Genomic DNA, 17467 nt, shown 5'->3' with positions numbered 1-17467 from the left:
TATTTAAGCGTATTTTTAAAAAGGAAAGCACAGTCCTTATTTCTGAGCTGTTCAAGCTATTATTATTCACCTACTTCTAGCAAGGTGACTGTTACCGGTGATCATTAGAGAGCTTTGTGGTGCTGCCCCCAGCCATTGTCGTGTTGGTTGGTGGGAGGAAAACCTGGTTTTTGGAGAGGCTGCCCACAGCAATGGGAAGGGGGGACAGGAGAACGGGAAGTCTTACTCTCTGGGAAGCGCTCTCAGGCGTAATATCTGGTGTATCTGTGTGGCCCATCTTGCTGCCTCGGTGTTTAGTTGGGGCTTCCCCAGCTTTTTGGTTGTTGTTTATTGTTTTTCTTACAAAAGTCATTATAAAATCAATTTTGAATACAGTTTGTCCATTAGGTGGATCAAAATATTTTGCCTGGGATTTTTTTGTTGTGCTTTATAGAACAGTTTCCAGCAGAAAGACCAGTCATGATTTGCTTGTACAATCTTAGCATGTGGTTTAAATTATAGCAGGCGACAATAAATTATAGCACATTTCTGCTGCTTTTTGTAAAATCAGAGGCTTCCAGAAGCTCTGGGTTTGTTCTGTAGAATAATCAGACGAGCAGAGAGCTTCTGCTACTTAATGTATAATGAACGACAGAGAATGCGAACTGATGTTTTAACTCATTAGGCCATGCTGAGCTTAGTAGTGCCRTAACGCAGGGCCTCCCTATAGGGTAAATAACACCTTGCCCCGTAAAGTCTGTCATCTTTACATGCGGCAGGGTGATGCTTGCACTAGCGTGATCAGCACGGCTGTGGTGGTGTCTGTCCTTCTGTCACACTCCTGCTCCACGTGTCGCTGGCCCTTTCCTCTTTTGGAATTAAAAGCATTAATAACATGTATGTATCAATGCATTAATAACGTTTTCCTGAGAAGGTGCCTGAGTCCCCGGCCTGCCTGCTGCCCTGGCGGCTCCGAGGGCAGGGCTGTAGGAACAGCCCTTCCCAGCAGGGCGACAGCAGCTTGCACTGCTGAAAGGTGTTAACGCTGTTGTCGATAAGTTCGTGACTGATCAACCTCGCTGCTAACTGAGGAATAAATCAGCTCTTGATCTCGGCATTCGAAGTGGGAGCTGTAACTAAGTGCAACCTGTCCAAGGTAATGATTTCCACCGTGATTTCGCTTGAAGAACGTCTCCATTTGTGACTGCAGAGCGCGGTCACTTGGGCATGACCTTTTCCTACATCGCGAGATGCTTCTTTTATTTGTTGCATTAAAGTCAAGCCTAGATTGACATGTACACCCAGTACTGAAGGCACTCAAAGGGTAGGACAAGCAAAGAGATTTTGCTTCCTCATATCACCTTCATCCCGTACTTATCCTGTGGTGAGAGCTCTGTTAGCATAGGAAGCTGCATAATGATATTCCTGTGTTTATTTTTCCCTTGCACTTAGCATGATAGTTACCTATTTATTTCTGCCAAAGAGGATTACAGGCATCGTTCAATTATAAATGATGCTCGCAAGAATTATTTATCCAGTTTACTGCAGACCTATACAGTGTTAGTCAGACTTGAGTGAATGCATCTTCTTCAGGGAGCAACACTGGTGGTGGGGGATTTTTAGGGCAATTTCAGGTTGATGATTTCCCTCTCTTTCATTAATCCTTGCAGCATAGAGCCCTCACAACCGCACGGAGCCCACCCAACTGGCAGCGTAGCAAGTATGTGTTTGTGTGGGGGCTCCCTGTGCTACAGAAGTCTTCATTGGTGATGTTTCTTCCATGTTAGCCTCTTGAAACAGGAGGGGAAGCTCATTGCTCTCCTCTCACRGGACAAAAGCAGCCTTGCTCAGCTCTCGCAGCCCTTTTGTTGGGTGAAGCTTAGATGTCGCAAGCCGGTTGCCGATGTATGGGCTTCCTCTAGCTCTGCAGCCAAGGCGTCAATCTGAACAATTCATCGCCGTTGCCCTTTAGGATATATTTGTAAGATAAAAAATATACTACTACAATACAGATTATATAACAAAACAGAGAAAAACAGTTTGTAGAGGGATATAACCTCAAGCTTTATGACATAAAATCATAAAGGAGGTCAGAAGGACACTTCTTATTCTAGAGATGTTGTCCTTTTTTTCTTTCCTCTTCCCCCCTGCTTCTTTCAAGTATCAGCTGTTGTCAGAGGGAGGATTCTTGTACGGGTGAATCTCTGATCTGCGCCAGCACAGTAGCTCTAGGCCAGTTAAACCAGAGGCATATAGCAATAGAGATAGGACTTGACATTTTGGGTTTCAGAAACCTTCTCTTGTCTATGAATACAGACAGAAAAAGCACACAGACAAGTGCAGAAAAATAGAGAGGAAATTCATGGATTTTTTTTTTTTAAGAACTTAAAGAAAAAAAGAAAGATAAAAGTTTTTCTCTGAAGCCGGAACCATTACAGAAAATGAGAAAACTTGTGGGCGCTTTTCTCATGGTCTTGCCAAGATCCTGAAATGGGTATACTGAGATGTGGGAGAACAGTGTGTGAATATAAGGAGAAAGAAGAAAAACATCTGGAGGGAAAATAAGACTGTATCCCAATCATGACTGAACTGAAATCTCCCCAAGTGCTACTTGTTTGCATGTGATTTTTAGAGAAACATGGGATCCCACTCTYGCTACCCTTGGAGGATATGTGACTACAGATGCACAGCGCATTTCTTTTGCTACCTCCCAAGACAGAACATGTCTCTTGATTTCATGCTGTTGAAGAACACGATACATTTGCAGACCRCGTTATCAGAATGCTTGCTTAGCTGGATCTATGATAGATACAGCACCTTGGTGCATTGAAGGGGCACTGCCAAGGCCGGTAGGTTAAGAATTGATCTACCTTGACAGACAATCCCAAAAGGAACGTTTTTAACCTTTAGGATTCTTTCCATCTATTTACTTTCTTAAAACTGATTGCAGCTGCCATCAGAAATAAAAACAAAGCAAACAAAATAAAACTCTCTACAACTTATGGTTAAATAACAAGAAATAAAGCACTGTTAAGTCCAGTGCAAGTTTTTCTTACAGTCATGTACTAAATTGCTAGTAGCTGTTTAATGATTTTTTTTTAGTGGTATCCATGGCTTGGAGAAACCTAAATAAGTGGAAAAGATGCAGGAACGTGTCTTCCAACAGCTCTGCATTTTTTAAAGTGTTTGCTGTTGATTTGCCGGAAGCCAGACGGAACCTACAAAGTGGGTCACTGGGTTCAGTGTACTGTGATTATTATTTATACAGAGTCCAAAGTGTACAGAGCACCCCTTTGGGCATATAAAAGTTCATGCTTCAAAGAACTTAACAGCCTTCAGGCCTAATAATATTATTGCCAGAAACATCTAAGCTGTATATATTTCAAAGCTGCTGTTGCCACTTTCATAATTCCATCGCAAATCTTGCCCTACCTGATTGTTGCAAGTCCYGGAGTACTGTGATGAGAAAAGGATCTTTTATTTCCACTTAAAACACCAAAACAAAACATCCTCTTTTTTTCTTCTCTCTAGAAGAGAGTATGAAAATGTGTCCTGAGCACAGCACAGTAGTTTAAAGGTCAAAAGACAAATAAACAGAAAAAAAACAGTATTTCAATGCAGTTGGCTTAAAAAGTAGTGAGATTCCTGTATTAATAATGGGGAAGAAGCAAGGGAAGAGACATGCTTGTGCCTGTGGGACCTGGGCACCTGGATTCCAGTTTTCTCCCCTGATAGGTTGTGAGTATTTGTGACTTTAACGGGAATGCACCATTACTCCTCCATTTTTTTCCCCTTTCTGTAAAATTTCTCGGCAAAGGAAACCACTGAAAAGGCTTCTGAAAGAAAATGTTGCAACTGATAAACAACATAGAAATCAACTAACATTATCAAGAACCGTGGCTGAGATTACCCTTAACTCAAGTTTGTTTTGTTTTGCTTTTTAAGAATTCTGCAACTTTAAAGATTAAGCGACGCCACTAGGCAAACCCAGTAAATAAATGGTTAGCCGGAGAAGCCTGCCTGAAAACAGTAGCATCGCTTCACCCTGGAAATGGGCTTTTAAATCATCGAGCTTGCAGAAATAGCAGCGAGAGATCGCCGGTGTGGCAGGGACGGTCTAAACTGCTGGTTAATTAATGGCAGGCAGCAGGGATCCCATAATCCCCCGACGTGCAACCTTTGGCGGTGATGGAGCGCTGCAAAGGTCTCTGCTGCGGCGCTGCTTTTTTTGGTGGGGATATTTTACGGGGCCCGTCCCCAGGGCTGCTTTATTAGTCTTTGTGAGAAGGGGGCAGCCGAATCACCGACTGCATCCCCTGGCGCCCGCCGTTCCTGCCCATCCCTCAGCCTTATCTCGCCTGCTGCCGTGCYGCCTCCGAGATCTCCCGGGCCGCCCTCGCTCCCGGAGGCGTCGTGGCTGAAGCCTCGCGCCTGCCTTTTCCTCTGGACGTGCTCCCGGGCGCCGCTGCGCTTCCCGCGACAAAGCGGCCCTGCTCCTCGCGTGGTGCCCAGGCTCCTCTCCCGGAGATCCCCGCTTTGTCCCGCTCCTTYCCTCCTAGGTCTTGGTGGTCCACTAAAGTGACTAAACCCCGTGTTGCCTCGCGGCATCGATGTCACGGGCAGGCACCAAAACGCAGCAGCTCTTCTGCGTTCGATGCGTTTCGCCGCTGGGAGCCCTCCGTCCAAAAATGGTCAATGCTGCTGAGATTTCTCTTGCTGGAAAAAAAATACAGTATTGCATGAATGAGGAACGTGGCAGTATTTATTTCCCAAAAGTAAATTGGCAGGTATCTTAAATAACGGAACACTTGCACAGAAATTGTGAGTTATTCCTTTGATACCTCGGAAGGAGAAAAAGTTGTTTTTTTTTTTTAAAAAAAAAGGCATTATGGGCTGTAAATTGCTTGGCTGTGTTGCAGGTGAGCGACAGAGGGGATGAGTTGAATTTGCAAGTTGTGCGAGCTCCACGTGGGGAAGAGGAGGGTTAATACTTCCCGCTGCCCTTCTCTCCCCTCTGCGGCCGGGTCCCCTCTTGCCTGGGGACGCAGGTGGCTGCTGGCCGGCGGCAGACGCGCTCGGGGAAGGCAGCCTTGGTCGGCCAGGGCCGGCAATTGCACAGTCAAAAATCAGAGGCTTCCTCTAGGTCCTCTCCCAAAGCTCTTCTCCCCTCTCTGGTCCAAATGACACTAATTTAAATAAATTTAACAMTATGAATAGCAAAGAGGTTGCAAGGCCTAACTCCACGGTGGATGATGGGGGTCCAGCCTTACCAGTTTCCCTGGCAGCTCTGGGTTTATACCAGCGCCGGTAAGGGACAGGACGGTCCATGATACCCTCTGTTTATTGCGGCTCTTCTCCTCGGTGAAAGCAGAAGTAGCTGGGGAAAAATCAGCTCGTTGTTTATAGGCTTTGCTGGGTAACAACATTGCCGATGTTTTAATGAATTCCGAGGACGCTTTCTCTTGTTTTAACCATCCCTGCGTTGTTTTATTATGCCGCGCATCTTTGGCATTTGGTGAAGAGCCAGTGTAAATGTGAGAACTAGGCAGCTTGTTAGATAACATCTTTTTTTTTTTTTTCCTTCTTTAGAAGATTAAACTGAGACTGTTCTGTCTGATGCCAGAATGGATGTAACCAATCCTGTATCCTTTGCATGTAGGTCAGTCCGAGGGACAATCCCGCGCTGGATCCCATTATCCATGGGTTGAAGGGCGTCGTACATCATGGTAAGTAGCCGCGTAAACTTGCTGCTTGCTGGGAAGGGGAGAAGGGCTGGAATATTGTCCTTAAGGGATCGGGTCACCCCTGGAAGGACACGGTGAGCCCGTACATTCCTCATGCGCTGATGTTTAAGGGCGTTAAAGGCGTTATTTGATTGGTAAAGGTCAGAGTCATTTGTTACCTGAAAATGGGTTGGGGTTAACAGTAAACAATTTGTTTCTTTTCAGCCGGTGCTCCAGAATGCGTAAGTTATCCATCAAAACCTAGGACGATATATCATTCATATTAGCACTTTGAAGGCAGCGCGGATGCTTCGCTCCTGCTATCTGTCTTCTGCTTGCTCTAAAAATACTCCTCTCTGAAGTTTCTATTTGTTTATAAATTATTTGTCTTTCAAATTTAGGGAGCTGATAATGAAACAGAAAATTAACTATCTGTGAAAATTAATTAAACTATGCAGCAGATGAACATCTTTCTAATGCTGACATAAATATGATCATTCGGCTGTTCTGATGCATATAAACCTATTATCCTTGAACTTATAGCAGGTACTGAAATAAATATTAATATATTTTATATTTTTATAACCAGTTTTTAGTTAGGAATTTTCCTGAAGCCTTATCATGGGTAATGCATCATTAGCAATGACATCAAGATGCTCCGGTTCCAAAAGTACTCTTGTCAGGTTTTAATATAATGATTTGTAAAGTTTTAATAATCTCATTATAATTCAAAAGGCATCTGCTGGAATGGTGTTAGGTACTATAATAAATCTCCGTCCTATCTATAGTGCTATGATAAAACATCTTTGCACCTTTTCAGAGGATTGTCTTTAGACATTAGCTAGTGCTATAGAACTTAACAAACATTTTTTTTTCTCTTGACTGCAAACCTAAAACTAGTTGACAGTGTTAGAATAAAACAAATAGGATTTTGGATTAATTACTGTACTTTCAAAGCCATTTAACGTTGCAGCTGGGAGCACCAATAAATCCAATGAAAGTGAAAAATAGGGGTTAAATGATAGCATGCCATAAAGTCCTTCATTTAGAGAATTTTCTATAGGTTTTGCTGTTTATAAATTGCAGTGTTCTGCTGTGAAATAAAAACAACACACTGAGCTGAAAAGCTATGTTGTTTTCCACAAAAATAGATGTTATTATCCGGCTCCCACTGGGTAACAGAACAGGCTAGCAAAAATAAAGTGAGGACGAGCCGGGCTGCAAGAATTTTTCGGTGGTTGAGTAATTTGACACTGAAGTCAAGCGGCCGTTTAACTGGATCCAAATATTTTTTTAGGTTTGTTTTCTACCTGCCTTCTATTTCAAGACACTCTACCCCCTGCGAGGTCTACGGTGTCTTATCCAGCTCATCCTTTTTTTCTGCTCCCTTTCTTGCTCCTCTCTGCAGCAGCTGAAATAGCCGCTAGCGTGTAATCACCCCGGTGCCTAGTAAGATTATTCCGTTCCCCAAAATAATTGTTTGGGGAGGATGCGACACGGTCCCGAGGTTGTGATTCCCTGACCATATAATGATTAGTCCGTCTTGGAGCTGCCTACCCGCAGCGAAATCTGGGTGGATAAAAGGCGTTTATTTTTGTTTTGCTCACAATGCACAGAAGGCTACTAGTGTTTCAAGTAAAGGAAATGGCTTGATATATTTCAATAGCTTGTTTCCTTTTAAAAACATTAAGGAAGAAAAAGAGGAAAATCTTGCTTTCCTTCCTGTTTCAAAGGGCCTGATTAAAGGCCTTTTCTGCGGCTTTTTTTGGTGAGTTAAATAAGGGAATTTCCTCCTACAAAGCAGTTGTTCAAAGAAGCTRTTCCCTTTAACTTAAATATTGATGGAACACATCAGTGAAAAACTCTAATGTTGTATCTCTTTTTTTAATGTTAGTATGTAGAATAATAGTAAAGACGTGAGCTTTTTTTCCAGACGCCCTCCTTTCTTTTCTTGATGTAGTTTGCTTGCATCGTGTATGAGCACAGTTTTACGAATTTGTCTGAAAAGGCCCTTCCTGCCATCCGTTTGGCTGCGTTTGAGGGGGATGCCAAGGGAGCACGGACTTTTGGCTGAAATACAGTGGAAAAGTCTTGTGTCTTTTGGACAGTGTGGTCAGGAGGGAAGGAAGGGAGAGGAGCGTGTTGCACCAGGGTCAAGCAAGGGCCCAAGAAAAGAAGATGGAGAAGGGCAAAATGGAAACCTTAAGTCTCTCTGCATTTTGTGATATTTCCATGCCCACATTATCTGTAGATACTCATCGCAGTACAGAGGCACACACCTATAAGGTAAAAATCAAGAATACGTAATGCTGAAATGGTCATGTTGCTTTTAAATTAGACCATGTTTGTATGTCCTCTGCTGGCTGGAGAGACCACCAGCCCCTGGGCTCCATTCCTCCTGTGCTCCTCATCCCAACATGCCTATTTAAGTAAGATTTCCTTGTTTTTTCTGTCTCTTTCCCTCCAGCCCACAGAGTTTCCTTGCTTAGTTAATTCTCAGTTACATATAGGGATGGTGCTGATGAGTGGTGATGCGGTTTTTCCTTTTTCTTGTATAGTTTTCTATTTTTTCTGTGAAGTTCTCCTATTTTTTAAATACCCTTCCAGGGGTAAGTGAACAATTTAAATGTCAGAAAGACTTTCTGTGGCAGGGAAAGCAATTTTTGCTTGAGATTTCGTCAGGGATTTGAATTACTCACTAATTTGATGGAACATAAATAATTGTGCCCTTCACAGTGTCACCAGCTTAGTAACAATGATAGAGAAACATGCGCATAAAAATCAATACTGGCTTAGTCGCTACTCAGAATTCACTCTATTTCCTCATCTCCAGGACTAATTTTCTAGAATCTTAATGTCACATTAAGCTTAATTTTACAAGAACAACCATTTAAAGTTTCTTAGCTGAAAGGAAAAGCAGCGGTGTGCCAAACATCCTAACAACGTTGTGGAGCAACGATGACGCTTTCAGGTTTGCCCCACATCTTCCTGCCGAGCGGTACGTTCACATCGCACGTCAGTGGTCCCAAATGCCAGCGTCCACCCTTGCAGCGCATTGTAAAGGCGCCTTGTTGTGGTGCTGCAAATTGGCCTCTTCTGCCTCCGCTTTGGTGCCACCGCGAGTGCAGTGAGGAGCTCAGCTCCCGAAGAAGCCAGTCCAGTCCTACAGGCATGGAGGAGGCTCCCAGGACCTCGGAAATAGTGTGTGCCCTTGCGGGAGCCTAAATACCAGGTTATGCCTTTTACAGCTGATTTGCATTCAAATGGCTACAGAAGCTTTTGTCCACCGTATTCTTCAGCAAGATCTCGGAGGAACACCTAGCAAAAGGGAGCTATTGCAGAGAAACACTGCTTTTTCCCACCTCCGCTGTCTTTGACTTGCCCTTTTTAGCACTGTTTTGTATGTAAGCCTCCTAGAGATGGTTTTCCCTTGGTCTTACTAGCTGCCTGAAAGGCATTAAAATGACAGTCCCCTTCCCTGAGGCCAGTCCTCTGAAATGACATTCTCTCCCCTGAAGGGGACACCTGGTGCTGGTGACTCTGCAGCACTTTCCCTCTCCCAAATGTGGGTGCATGTGTGCTCCCTTCAGTCCTGGTTTGCCATGCTGGCAAAAAATTATCAAAAGGAACAGCAGCGCGCACCAGCCCAGGCCCATGTGAAATGTTTTGCAGCGAAGGCAAGCCCTGGTTTGCTGCACTGTCCTGTTCTCTGCATCTGTCACCAGGAATCTCCACTGATCAGCAGAAAGTTATCAGTAAAGCACAAATAAATTACCACTGCAGAGAAGCCGCTATTAATGTCTCAAAAATGGGGCGCTCATTCCCTTTCTTGTCAAAACCGAGTACAGAAAATCAAAGTGCAGCCAGATCAAAAGCTTAGGTACAAAGTGAATCACTTGCATCTGTTGCTTGCTAACGTGGGGTGGAGTGAGGGGAACAGAGGAACCTTTGCTTATTTAAAAAGGGAGTTTGGAAAATGTCTTGCCTTTTTTCTCTGCCTTTGTATTATTAAAGGGCCATAACTTAAGCTCAGCATGGAGCAGAGAATGATCTTGGGTCTCCCTAGAGATGGGAGAGGCGTATCAGCAAATTGGTGGTGACCACCAGCGTGTCAGGGGCTGATGAGGAGACGGTGCCGAAATAAAGTGGGAAAAGAATTGCTCTAGCAGCAAAAAAGATAGAGAATAAATATGTTGCGCATCCCTACAGTTGTCCTAGGCAAAAAGGCAGTGAATAACCTGTTAAAATAAATCAGCACTAAAAAGGAAGCGATCCAGACAGTGTTAGTTACCCTGTGGATCTATCACACCAGAAGGCATAATAGCAAGAAAACACCATTAGCAGCATGACAGGTTTTTTCTTTTGTTTTTGACTTGAACCATAACACCACCTGACAAGCTGTTTGCTTCCTGCACCACATATCGAGGGGTTGTAGAGAAGAAAGGTGGTGGAAAAGGGGCGAGGGTGAGATGTACCATCGTGGGACCTTGTCTTTTAAAGTAAAACTTTGAAGAAGGCGAAAGCCCGGTTTGGATCAAGGAAGAGCATCAAAGGGAGAGCGGCACGATGTGTTAAGCCAAGAATGAAATGTGGAAGAGCATTTTCTTTTTTTCCTCGGGGATGATCTGGATATATTCTTTTGTTTTCTGCTCTGTTCTCATGTTCACAGGCAGAGTAGCAGTGCGAAAGGGGCCAGGACACGATCGCTACGGAGCAAAAGGGAGGAGGCGGGAGGTGGGAAATGAAGATGCGAGCAGAGGTGATAAGTTCACACCTTTATATAGGGCAGCTCTGTGCATAGCTGCAGGGGGCCTGCGATGTTTAAAAGTATAAGTGATGGATGCGTCAGAAATCTCCGGTCCTTCACCTGTCTGTTCCGCAGAAAGCAGCGCTGGTCACGGCTAAGTACAGACCAGCAAGGTGACTGTAATTAACAAATTGCACAGAAAAACTTAAGTTAAACTAACAAAAAGACGATTGCAAAGGTGAGAACTCCAAAGTTAAGAAATGACTGAATTTAGGTTGCTCGTGACTGTGAGCAAAGCACCTTGGGGGAAGGAGCGGGGTGCTGCGCTGGTGGGTTTGGTGGCTGAGGGCTGAGAAGAGAGGGGTGGCGAGCTCTGCGAACCTGGAGCTGAGCACTGACCCGCCCAGAGGGGATGTTAATGGCACGCGCTGCCCCGGTCGTATCTGCTGTGCTTCACCCTGCCCATCCTGTCGTCCCTACTTGTTCCTGGGATCCTTCTTCCCTCTGAACTCCTTGTCTCGATTGCTTTTTCCTACCGCTGGTGCCCCTTCTTTATTTCTTCAGCAGCTCCCCCCYGTTTCCTTGTCCCTCCAGCCTCCTCTCTGCACGTACCTCCGCCTCAGGCTAGATTTTACAAAACCCAGCACAGTCTCATCCCAGCCCAGAACGGCAGCAGCGTGCTGTGCCAAGCCCTGCATCACCACTATTTAAGCATTAAAGCCTCAGAAGTATTTTTTTTACTTCTTTATAAAGGGTTAAGCCCCCCTTCCTCCCCCACCCAAGCTGAACCTTTTTCCTCTTAAACTGTTTCAAGCGAGGGAGGGAGAGAAATTAAGCTTGAGAGAGACACCTGGCATGCAAATTTTCAACTCAAATTTTTTTCTCTTGGGAGACTTGCCTTTTTTCTCTTTCCTCCTGTTCTTTGTACTGCTCACTGCTTGTCTCAGATTAAATTAGACTGCAGGCTCCCCACGTAAGGACTGTGTTGTTATCTCATTCCCTTCCTCCCCACCATGCAGTGCTTTCTGTGTCCTTACAGCTCCTTACATTGCTCAGCTGAGGCTCTAGTCTTTAAAAAAAATAAATAAAGTGAGAATAATAATTACACAATAAATGACCTGAATTACACTGCGTACAGAGGACTGTCAAAAACTGCTCTTCATGCTGGATTTACCCAGCAAGTACTCATTTGAACATCTTTTTAGTTAAAATAACATATAATATTTGTAATTGCATCTTTAAAATCACTACAGTGAATCTGCTTCCTCTCTGGTGTGCAGCCTGCTTTATCTGGGAAGGTCTGGCTCAGTGGGTGTGCGGCATGGTGTCCTTTTGATTATTTTTGCGTGTTTGTTTTTAAATGTTTGAATGCAGAAGCTTTAGAATGACTTGGCTCATTGTGGAAATGAAATTGGCAGTAACATTGTTTAACAAATCTGGGAGACTTTCAAAGCTCTTCATATATTGGTATTGCAGATTTCAGTTATTCAAAGTGTAGCTGGGTAGCGTTTCCACCTATCAGGCATTGCAGATACATTAATTTTGGAACTAAGCTCATTCTAAGATACTGTTTTCAATCCAGCCAAGTTCCTGTTTTCTTGCAGAAATGCATGATGAAAGTCCCAAAGCATTTCATGAGATATAAATGGACTTGGCATATAGCTGTTTTCTTGTGATCTCTGATCCAAGTTTCTGGTAGATTTGAGAAGGGTTTTGATCACAGATAGTTGTGATGCTGTTTACCTACATATCTCAAGAACCTTCTTACCCCACAGTGGTTGGGATAAAATACAGTGCTATCTTTATCCAGCATGTTACCATAATTTATTTTTAGCAAATCTGTCCTTGAAGTTGAACATTCAACTGATGACTCTTGCAATAAAATACTTCTTGATATCAGGTTGCAAAAAATGCAGTAGTTGGTGGAGATCAGCTGTAAATACCTGTTTTAAGATCTGGTTTGTCCTCTGCTGGCAAAGCTATTGTGCACAATTCAATATTAGTTCACATCTTGTGGTGATGCCTTGACAAACTGTGTGTGAATAGGTCAGCTCTTTAAAACATGCCTACGATTGCTTTGACTTTAGGTTAGTTGTACAAAAAATGGCCCTTGGTCCCATGCACCTCTGCAAAATAGTAGGAGAATTATTGGCCCAAACAAAGAATATACTGACCATTATTATAAGGTAGCTGATGGTAAAGAAAGAACTGAAAAAATAAAGATTATTTCTTTGGGAGGCAAGTAGAATTTTGGAAGCTGTTGAAGCAGATACTTGTTCATCCAGTACTGTCTTAAGTTGTTTAGTCCTACATTTTTATGTTCTGTTTCTACGCCTCAGTTTGCAAAAGGGAGTTTGCATATGCCATAGAAATATATCTTTTCTACAGTATTAGTCTAAAAATAGAGAATGAAATGCAAGTTTTCATACTGGCTTGCAGAAAAACATGGAACTAGAACATGCTGTTTGCTCGTGTGCTTTCCTTCCAAATTCCCCAATAACCTTTCACTTTGCTGTTATAGAAGAAAGATCAAGCGATGGACATGAATGTTGCATCAGAAGGTCAAATACGTTACCAGCTGGCTATGTTAATTCTCTCTTTTGTGAATGTAAGAGTCAAAAATACCGTATTGTCCTTTTATGCTGTAGAACAGTCAGTAGTTTAAATGTCACATTCGTTGTCTTAATTGTCAACAATGAATCAGTGCTCCTCATTAATTTTGCCTTTGGAAATATTAGAGCGAACATTTTTTTAGAGGCCATGGTGCTTTAAAGAAAGAACCTCGTTTAGTCGATCAAACGGGCCGTGCTGCGTTGGGGCATTTCGGTGGACATTTCAGGTGCCTCTTTTCTGCTTTGCCTGAATGCGGTGGCCGCAGAAACAGGTTTACTGTTGCTTTCTCAAAAGAACGCTTGCTGCTTGGAGGGCCTTTCGTTAGCCCCGGTCTCAGTGGCTCCGACTTCCTGATTGCTTGTTTTCCTGCTTGGGCACACGTCCGTATTGTGGTACGGGGAAGGGAGCCGGACTAGGAGCAGCAGGAGGGACCGCTTAGATGTAGGGCGCTGGTGGGCAGTGCAGGAGGTAATAGCTGGCTCGCGGGGCGGCTTGGAGTATTCACTGAGGCGGTTCACAGATATCTGCAGGTGCACACACGTTTTCACTGGTGCATTTTATTGCTTTTTTTTATCTGCCAGTTGTCTTTGCAGGACCTGTCAGCAAAGTAGCGTCTTGTTATTTGTTTTAATTCTCCCGACACGGCGGATTGCGTAGTTCCCAGCGTTGGCCAGGCGCTGTTTCTCCCTGCTCTTCACCCTGCTCAGTCTGTTCCCGGTCTCCTGGACACAACCCAGTGCAGTGCCAAGCATGAGAACGAGAAATGGGAGCTGGCTGTAGAAGGCAGGGGGAAAGGTTGGATGCTTTTTGCCAACCTTGTTCTTTCCCATATAATAGGAGTTATATATCTAAATACACATACATATGTGTATATACATATATACATATGTGTATATACACATATATGTCTAGCATATTCAGTGAATGCTGTTGCCTGTTTTGCAAATGGTTCTTACAGATTTACCAAGAATAATAAGCTATTTTGACTTAAGATCAAATTTTTTAAAGTAACTACATGACTTTAAAGTCCCTTTTTCAGAAGCGGCTCAGGCTCTTAGGAGCACAACCTCATTGCATTTACTGTTTCTATATGATCTTGAAGGATATGGGAGGTAGACTTCTGAATTTCTAAGTCACTTTTTCTTTAAGCTTCACGTAAAGAACTGTTTGACACTTCAGTTTCTGAAACTCTGCACCATGCATCTAGATGGAAATGATACAAATGAATGAACTGTTTGCAGAAGTATTAGCTTATTAAAGCATAATTAATTGATTATCATCTATTTTAATAGTCATTTTAATCCAATTACATGTATTTTTTATTTTAATCTTTGAAATTCATTAATGAAAACCTACAGCGTTGCTTGTAGCCATGAAAAATTAGATAGGGTACACCCTGCCCTACTTAAACTGTGTATTAGCAAAGCTACTTTTTCCTCAAGAAATATTCTCTTTCAAAGCSAGCTATGACTTTCCAAATGCTTAGGAAAAAAACCTCCCTAATTGATAACCAAAATTTAATCATAGTCGGATACTTCCAGTTTGCATTCAGATAAGGTATTTCTCTGTCTAAATAAGCTTCCCTTGGTTGATTATTCATATTGTAGTTCAAAATGTTTAAAAATGAAAGACAGAGTTGGATGAAATGTAGACTACTTAATACAGTGTGTATTTAATATAAAAGTCATGCATTATTCATTTTTGCAATTTGAATAACTTTGAATTTAGCATCCCTGTTCTTCATCTTTTCCTTTGATGAACAATTAATTATTAAAATATAATATTGTCAGCATATGGCACAAAAATCCTTGAAAGTATAAAATGAGCTTTGCTTTCCTGTCATCCTTTGATAAAGGGATACTCCATACTCCAGGTTTTTCATGGAATGGGTTTGTCCAGCATCTTAAGTGTTTTCGTAGTTCTAAGTAAAAGGTTATAGTAGTTAAAAATAGTTTAATTGTTAATTAGAACTGAAGCATTATGTTTTAAATATCCCAATTAGCATGGATATAAGGAGAAAGCTCTTTTAAAAATGTGCATATGTCTCCCATCAATTCCATTTATAGTCATTGGCTGTTAATGAGAACAGGTATATTTGCAAGTTCAAATACCCTTTCAGATTCATAACAATATAGTGTGCATGATTTCCGTATATAAAGGGAAAGTTTCTTAAATAGAAAAGTTATGTCGTTTTGTTGTGAAGAGGTATATGTGCAGAATTTCAAAATCAAGCCCCGTAACTGAGTTTGCAGTTTTTCTAACCAATTTTTCCTGTATAAAAATGAGCCAATTGGTTTTAAACAGGAAATCAAATTAAATACGACCTTTTGCTGTGATTATGACTTCTTGATTAGAATCTCTTTGAACTTTGGCGAATCATGTATTTTACCATTTAATGTATAAGCACAGGATTTTTTTACCAAATGTGTGTTATGGAAAGGAAAAAATATGTTTTATTTTTTGTTTCCTTCGTTATTGAGGGTGGAAAGCAGTTGATACCTGCTTGCATTAGGCAGAAAGAAATCGTTAATGAAGAGACGGCAGTGTTCTGTTACAATATATACTTCGACTTCAATAGAATTATTCATGTTTTGGAAAAACTACAGCTACGAGCGCATTGCCCACTGCTGGCATTACGCAGAAGGACAGATGATGTCTGAAGTGCATCCTACATTTGCACCTTGCAGCAGCAGGAAGAAAATGCCCGTGATTAGCAGAGTCCTGCTCAGAGGTATAGGCAAAGCTCCTGGTTTGGTCGAGACTTCTAGAAACCTGTGGGATGCCGGGAAGGTGAATTCTGCAGACTTCGCCCTTTTYCTCTCCCTCCTGCCTTGGCCGGGGCGCGTGTCCATCACCAGCCGCCCTGCTTCTCTCTCCAGCTGCGGGGGAGCTGACTTGCTTAGCAGCTCGGATGAGACGGAGGGAGAAGCCTTCCTGCTACCCTAAATTTTGCGTGAGGCACGAAGAGTATAGAAAGCGAGGAATGGAGATGTGCGGGAGAGCCTCGCTGGTCAGCGCGCCCGCGGGCAGGGAGCACCTCGGCACAAGGCGAGAAGGAGCTGCCGCCRCCTGGGAGCCAACATAAATTGCAGAGGATAAACGCTTGGGGATGGCAGGGAAATCGTCTTGCCTGCAGCTCTTCCCTCCTTTCGTTTATTTATTTATCTTCACAGAGTTAAATATTACCAGCTTGTCACTGTTACTTGAAGCTAAATGCTGCCAGTGCTCGGCTTTGCGTTTCAGGTTGGCCAAGAGGACCGAGTTCCTCCCCAAAAAGGTTGGACCCAAGCAAGGACCTTCTTGCTGGTGCCTCTTGGACCGGAGAGAAGAGGCAGCGGGTTTTACCGAGGGGACGGCTGCAATTCCTGGTGCCCTCGGTCGGCGGCAGCGAGCGGCGCCCAGCTCCATCCCGCGGGAGCTCGGCGAACGCCCGCTGCCGTCAAGCTGAAGAACCATCTCCTGAGCGCTGAAACCGCTCAAAGCGCTGTTACTGCCGCGCCAGTGCAAACCGGTGGGATAAGGAGGGCGTTTCGCACCTGTACGCTTTCTCAGTAGCAACCTACACGTGGGGTATAGGACTGACTAGCGTCCTGGCTGCTCTTTTAATATTCACCGTAGCGCCTCGTACAGAGCCTTCCTGATAGGGTGTCTTCATATATCCTTATATATATACATACATACGATAAAATATGTTGTTGCCATTACACGTTGTTAGGCTGCCTATCAATGTGAAGTCTGTTTTAAAGACACGTTTTGGGGGAAAAAAAAACAAGTGTAATTTTGCTTGTCAATCTTCCCCGCAGAGAAGGAGACCTTTCTGGATCCCTTTGTGCTGAGAGACCTGCTGCCGACGTCGCTGGGGAGTTACTACCGCTACGCGGGCTCCCTGACGACCCCCCCCTGCAGCGAGATCGTCGAGTGGATAGTTTTCCGGAAGCCCGTCCCCATTTCTTACCATCAGGTGCGTTTTTTTTGTTAGCGAGGGTCGTCTCGTGATTTGCCCTCTTAAGGCGGCGTTCTCAAAAACCGACGCCGTAATGTTGAGAGCGAAAATGTTTCTGTTGACAAAAAAGGAAGTGTTGATGGGTTTTTTTTCTTAAGTAATATTGTTTCTGAACGCGAGCCATCAGTCTTAAGAAGACAGTACAACATGAAACCCTGTTTCCTTTCAGTGATTTATTTGGTATTGTTTAAGATTAAATTAAGCTGTGGTATAAATATTTGCATGGAGTTCCTTTTTATTCTTTTGAATTGAAACTTTCTTTTGAAAGTAAAGTAAGTGATTTCAGTTCTGCTCAGATTTAGTAATTTGAACTAATTACATTAGAAAAGATGTGTTTCCATTAATTCTCCATGCTTAACTGTTTTTGTAACACAGCAAAGCTGCCATTATGTGCTTAGAGAG

General features: G+C 43.2%; 1 protein-coding gene across 1 annotated transcript in view; it reads left to right on the top strand.

Moving 5' to 3' along the window:
• LOC112970527 (receptor-type tyrosine-protein phosphatase gamma) overlaps window positions 1-17467 on the top strand; it is a 149355-nt gene that overhangs the window by 25882 nt on the left and 106006 nt on the right. The window contains exons 3-4 of the mRNA XM_026075013.1: window positions 5639-5705; window positions 16866-17023. Coding sequence (XP_025930798.1) covers window positions 5639-5705; window positions 16866-17023 — 225 coding nt within the window. The remainder of the gene's footprint in view (window positions 1-5638; window positions 5706-16865; window positions 17024-17467) is intronic.

This window comes from Apteryx rowi, unplaced genomic scaffold (genome assembly GCF_003343035.1).
Source record: "Apteryx rowi isolate R43461 unplaced genomic scaffold, aptRow1 scaffold_4, whole genome shotgun sequence".
NCBI lineage: Eukaryota > Metazoa > Chordata > Aves > Apterygiformes > Apterygidae > Apteryx > Apteryx rowi.
Note: the sequence above shows the minus strand (reverse complement) of the source record. Positions and strands in the feature narration are given on the sequence as shown.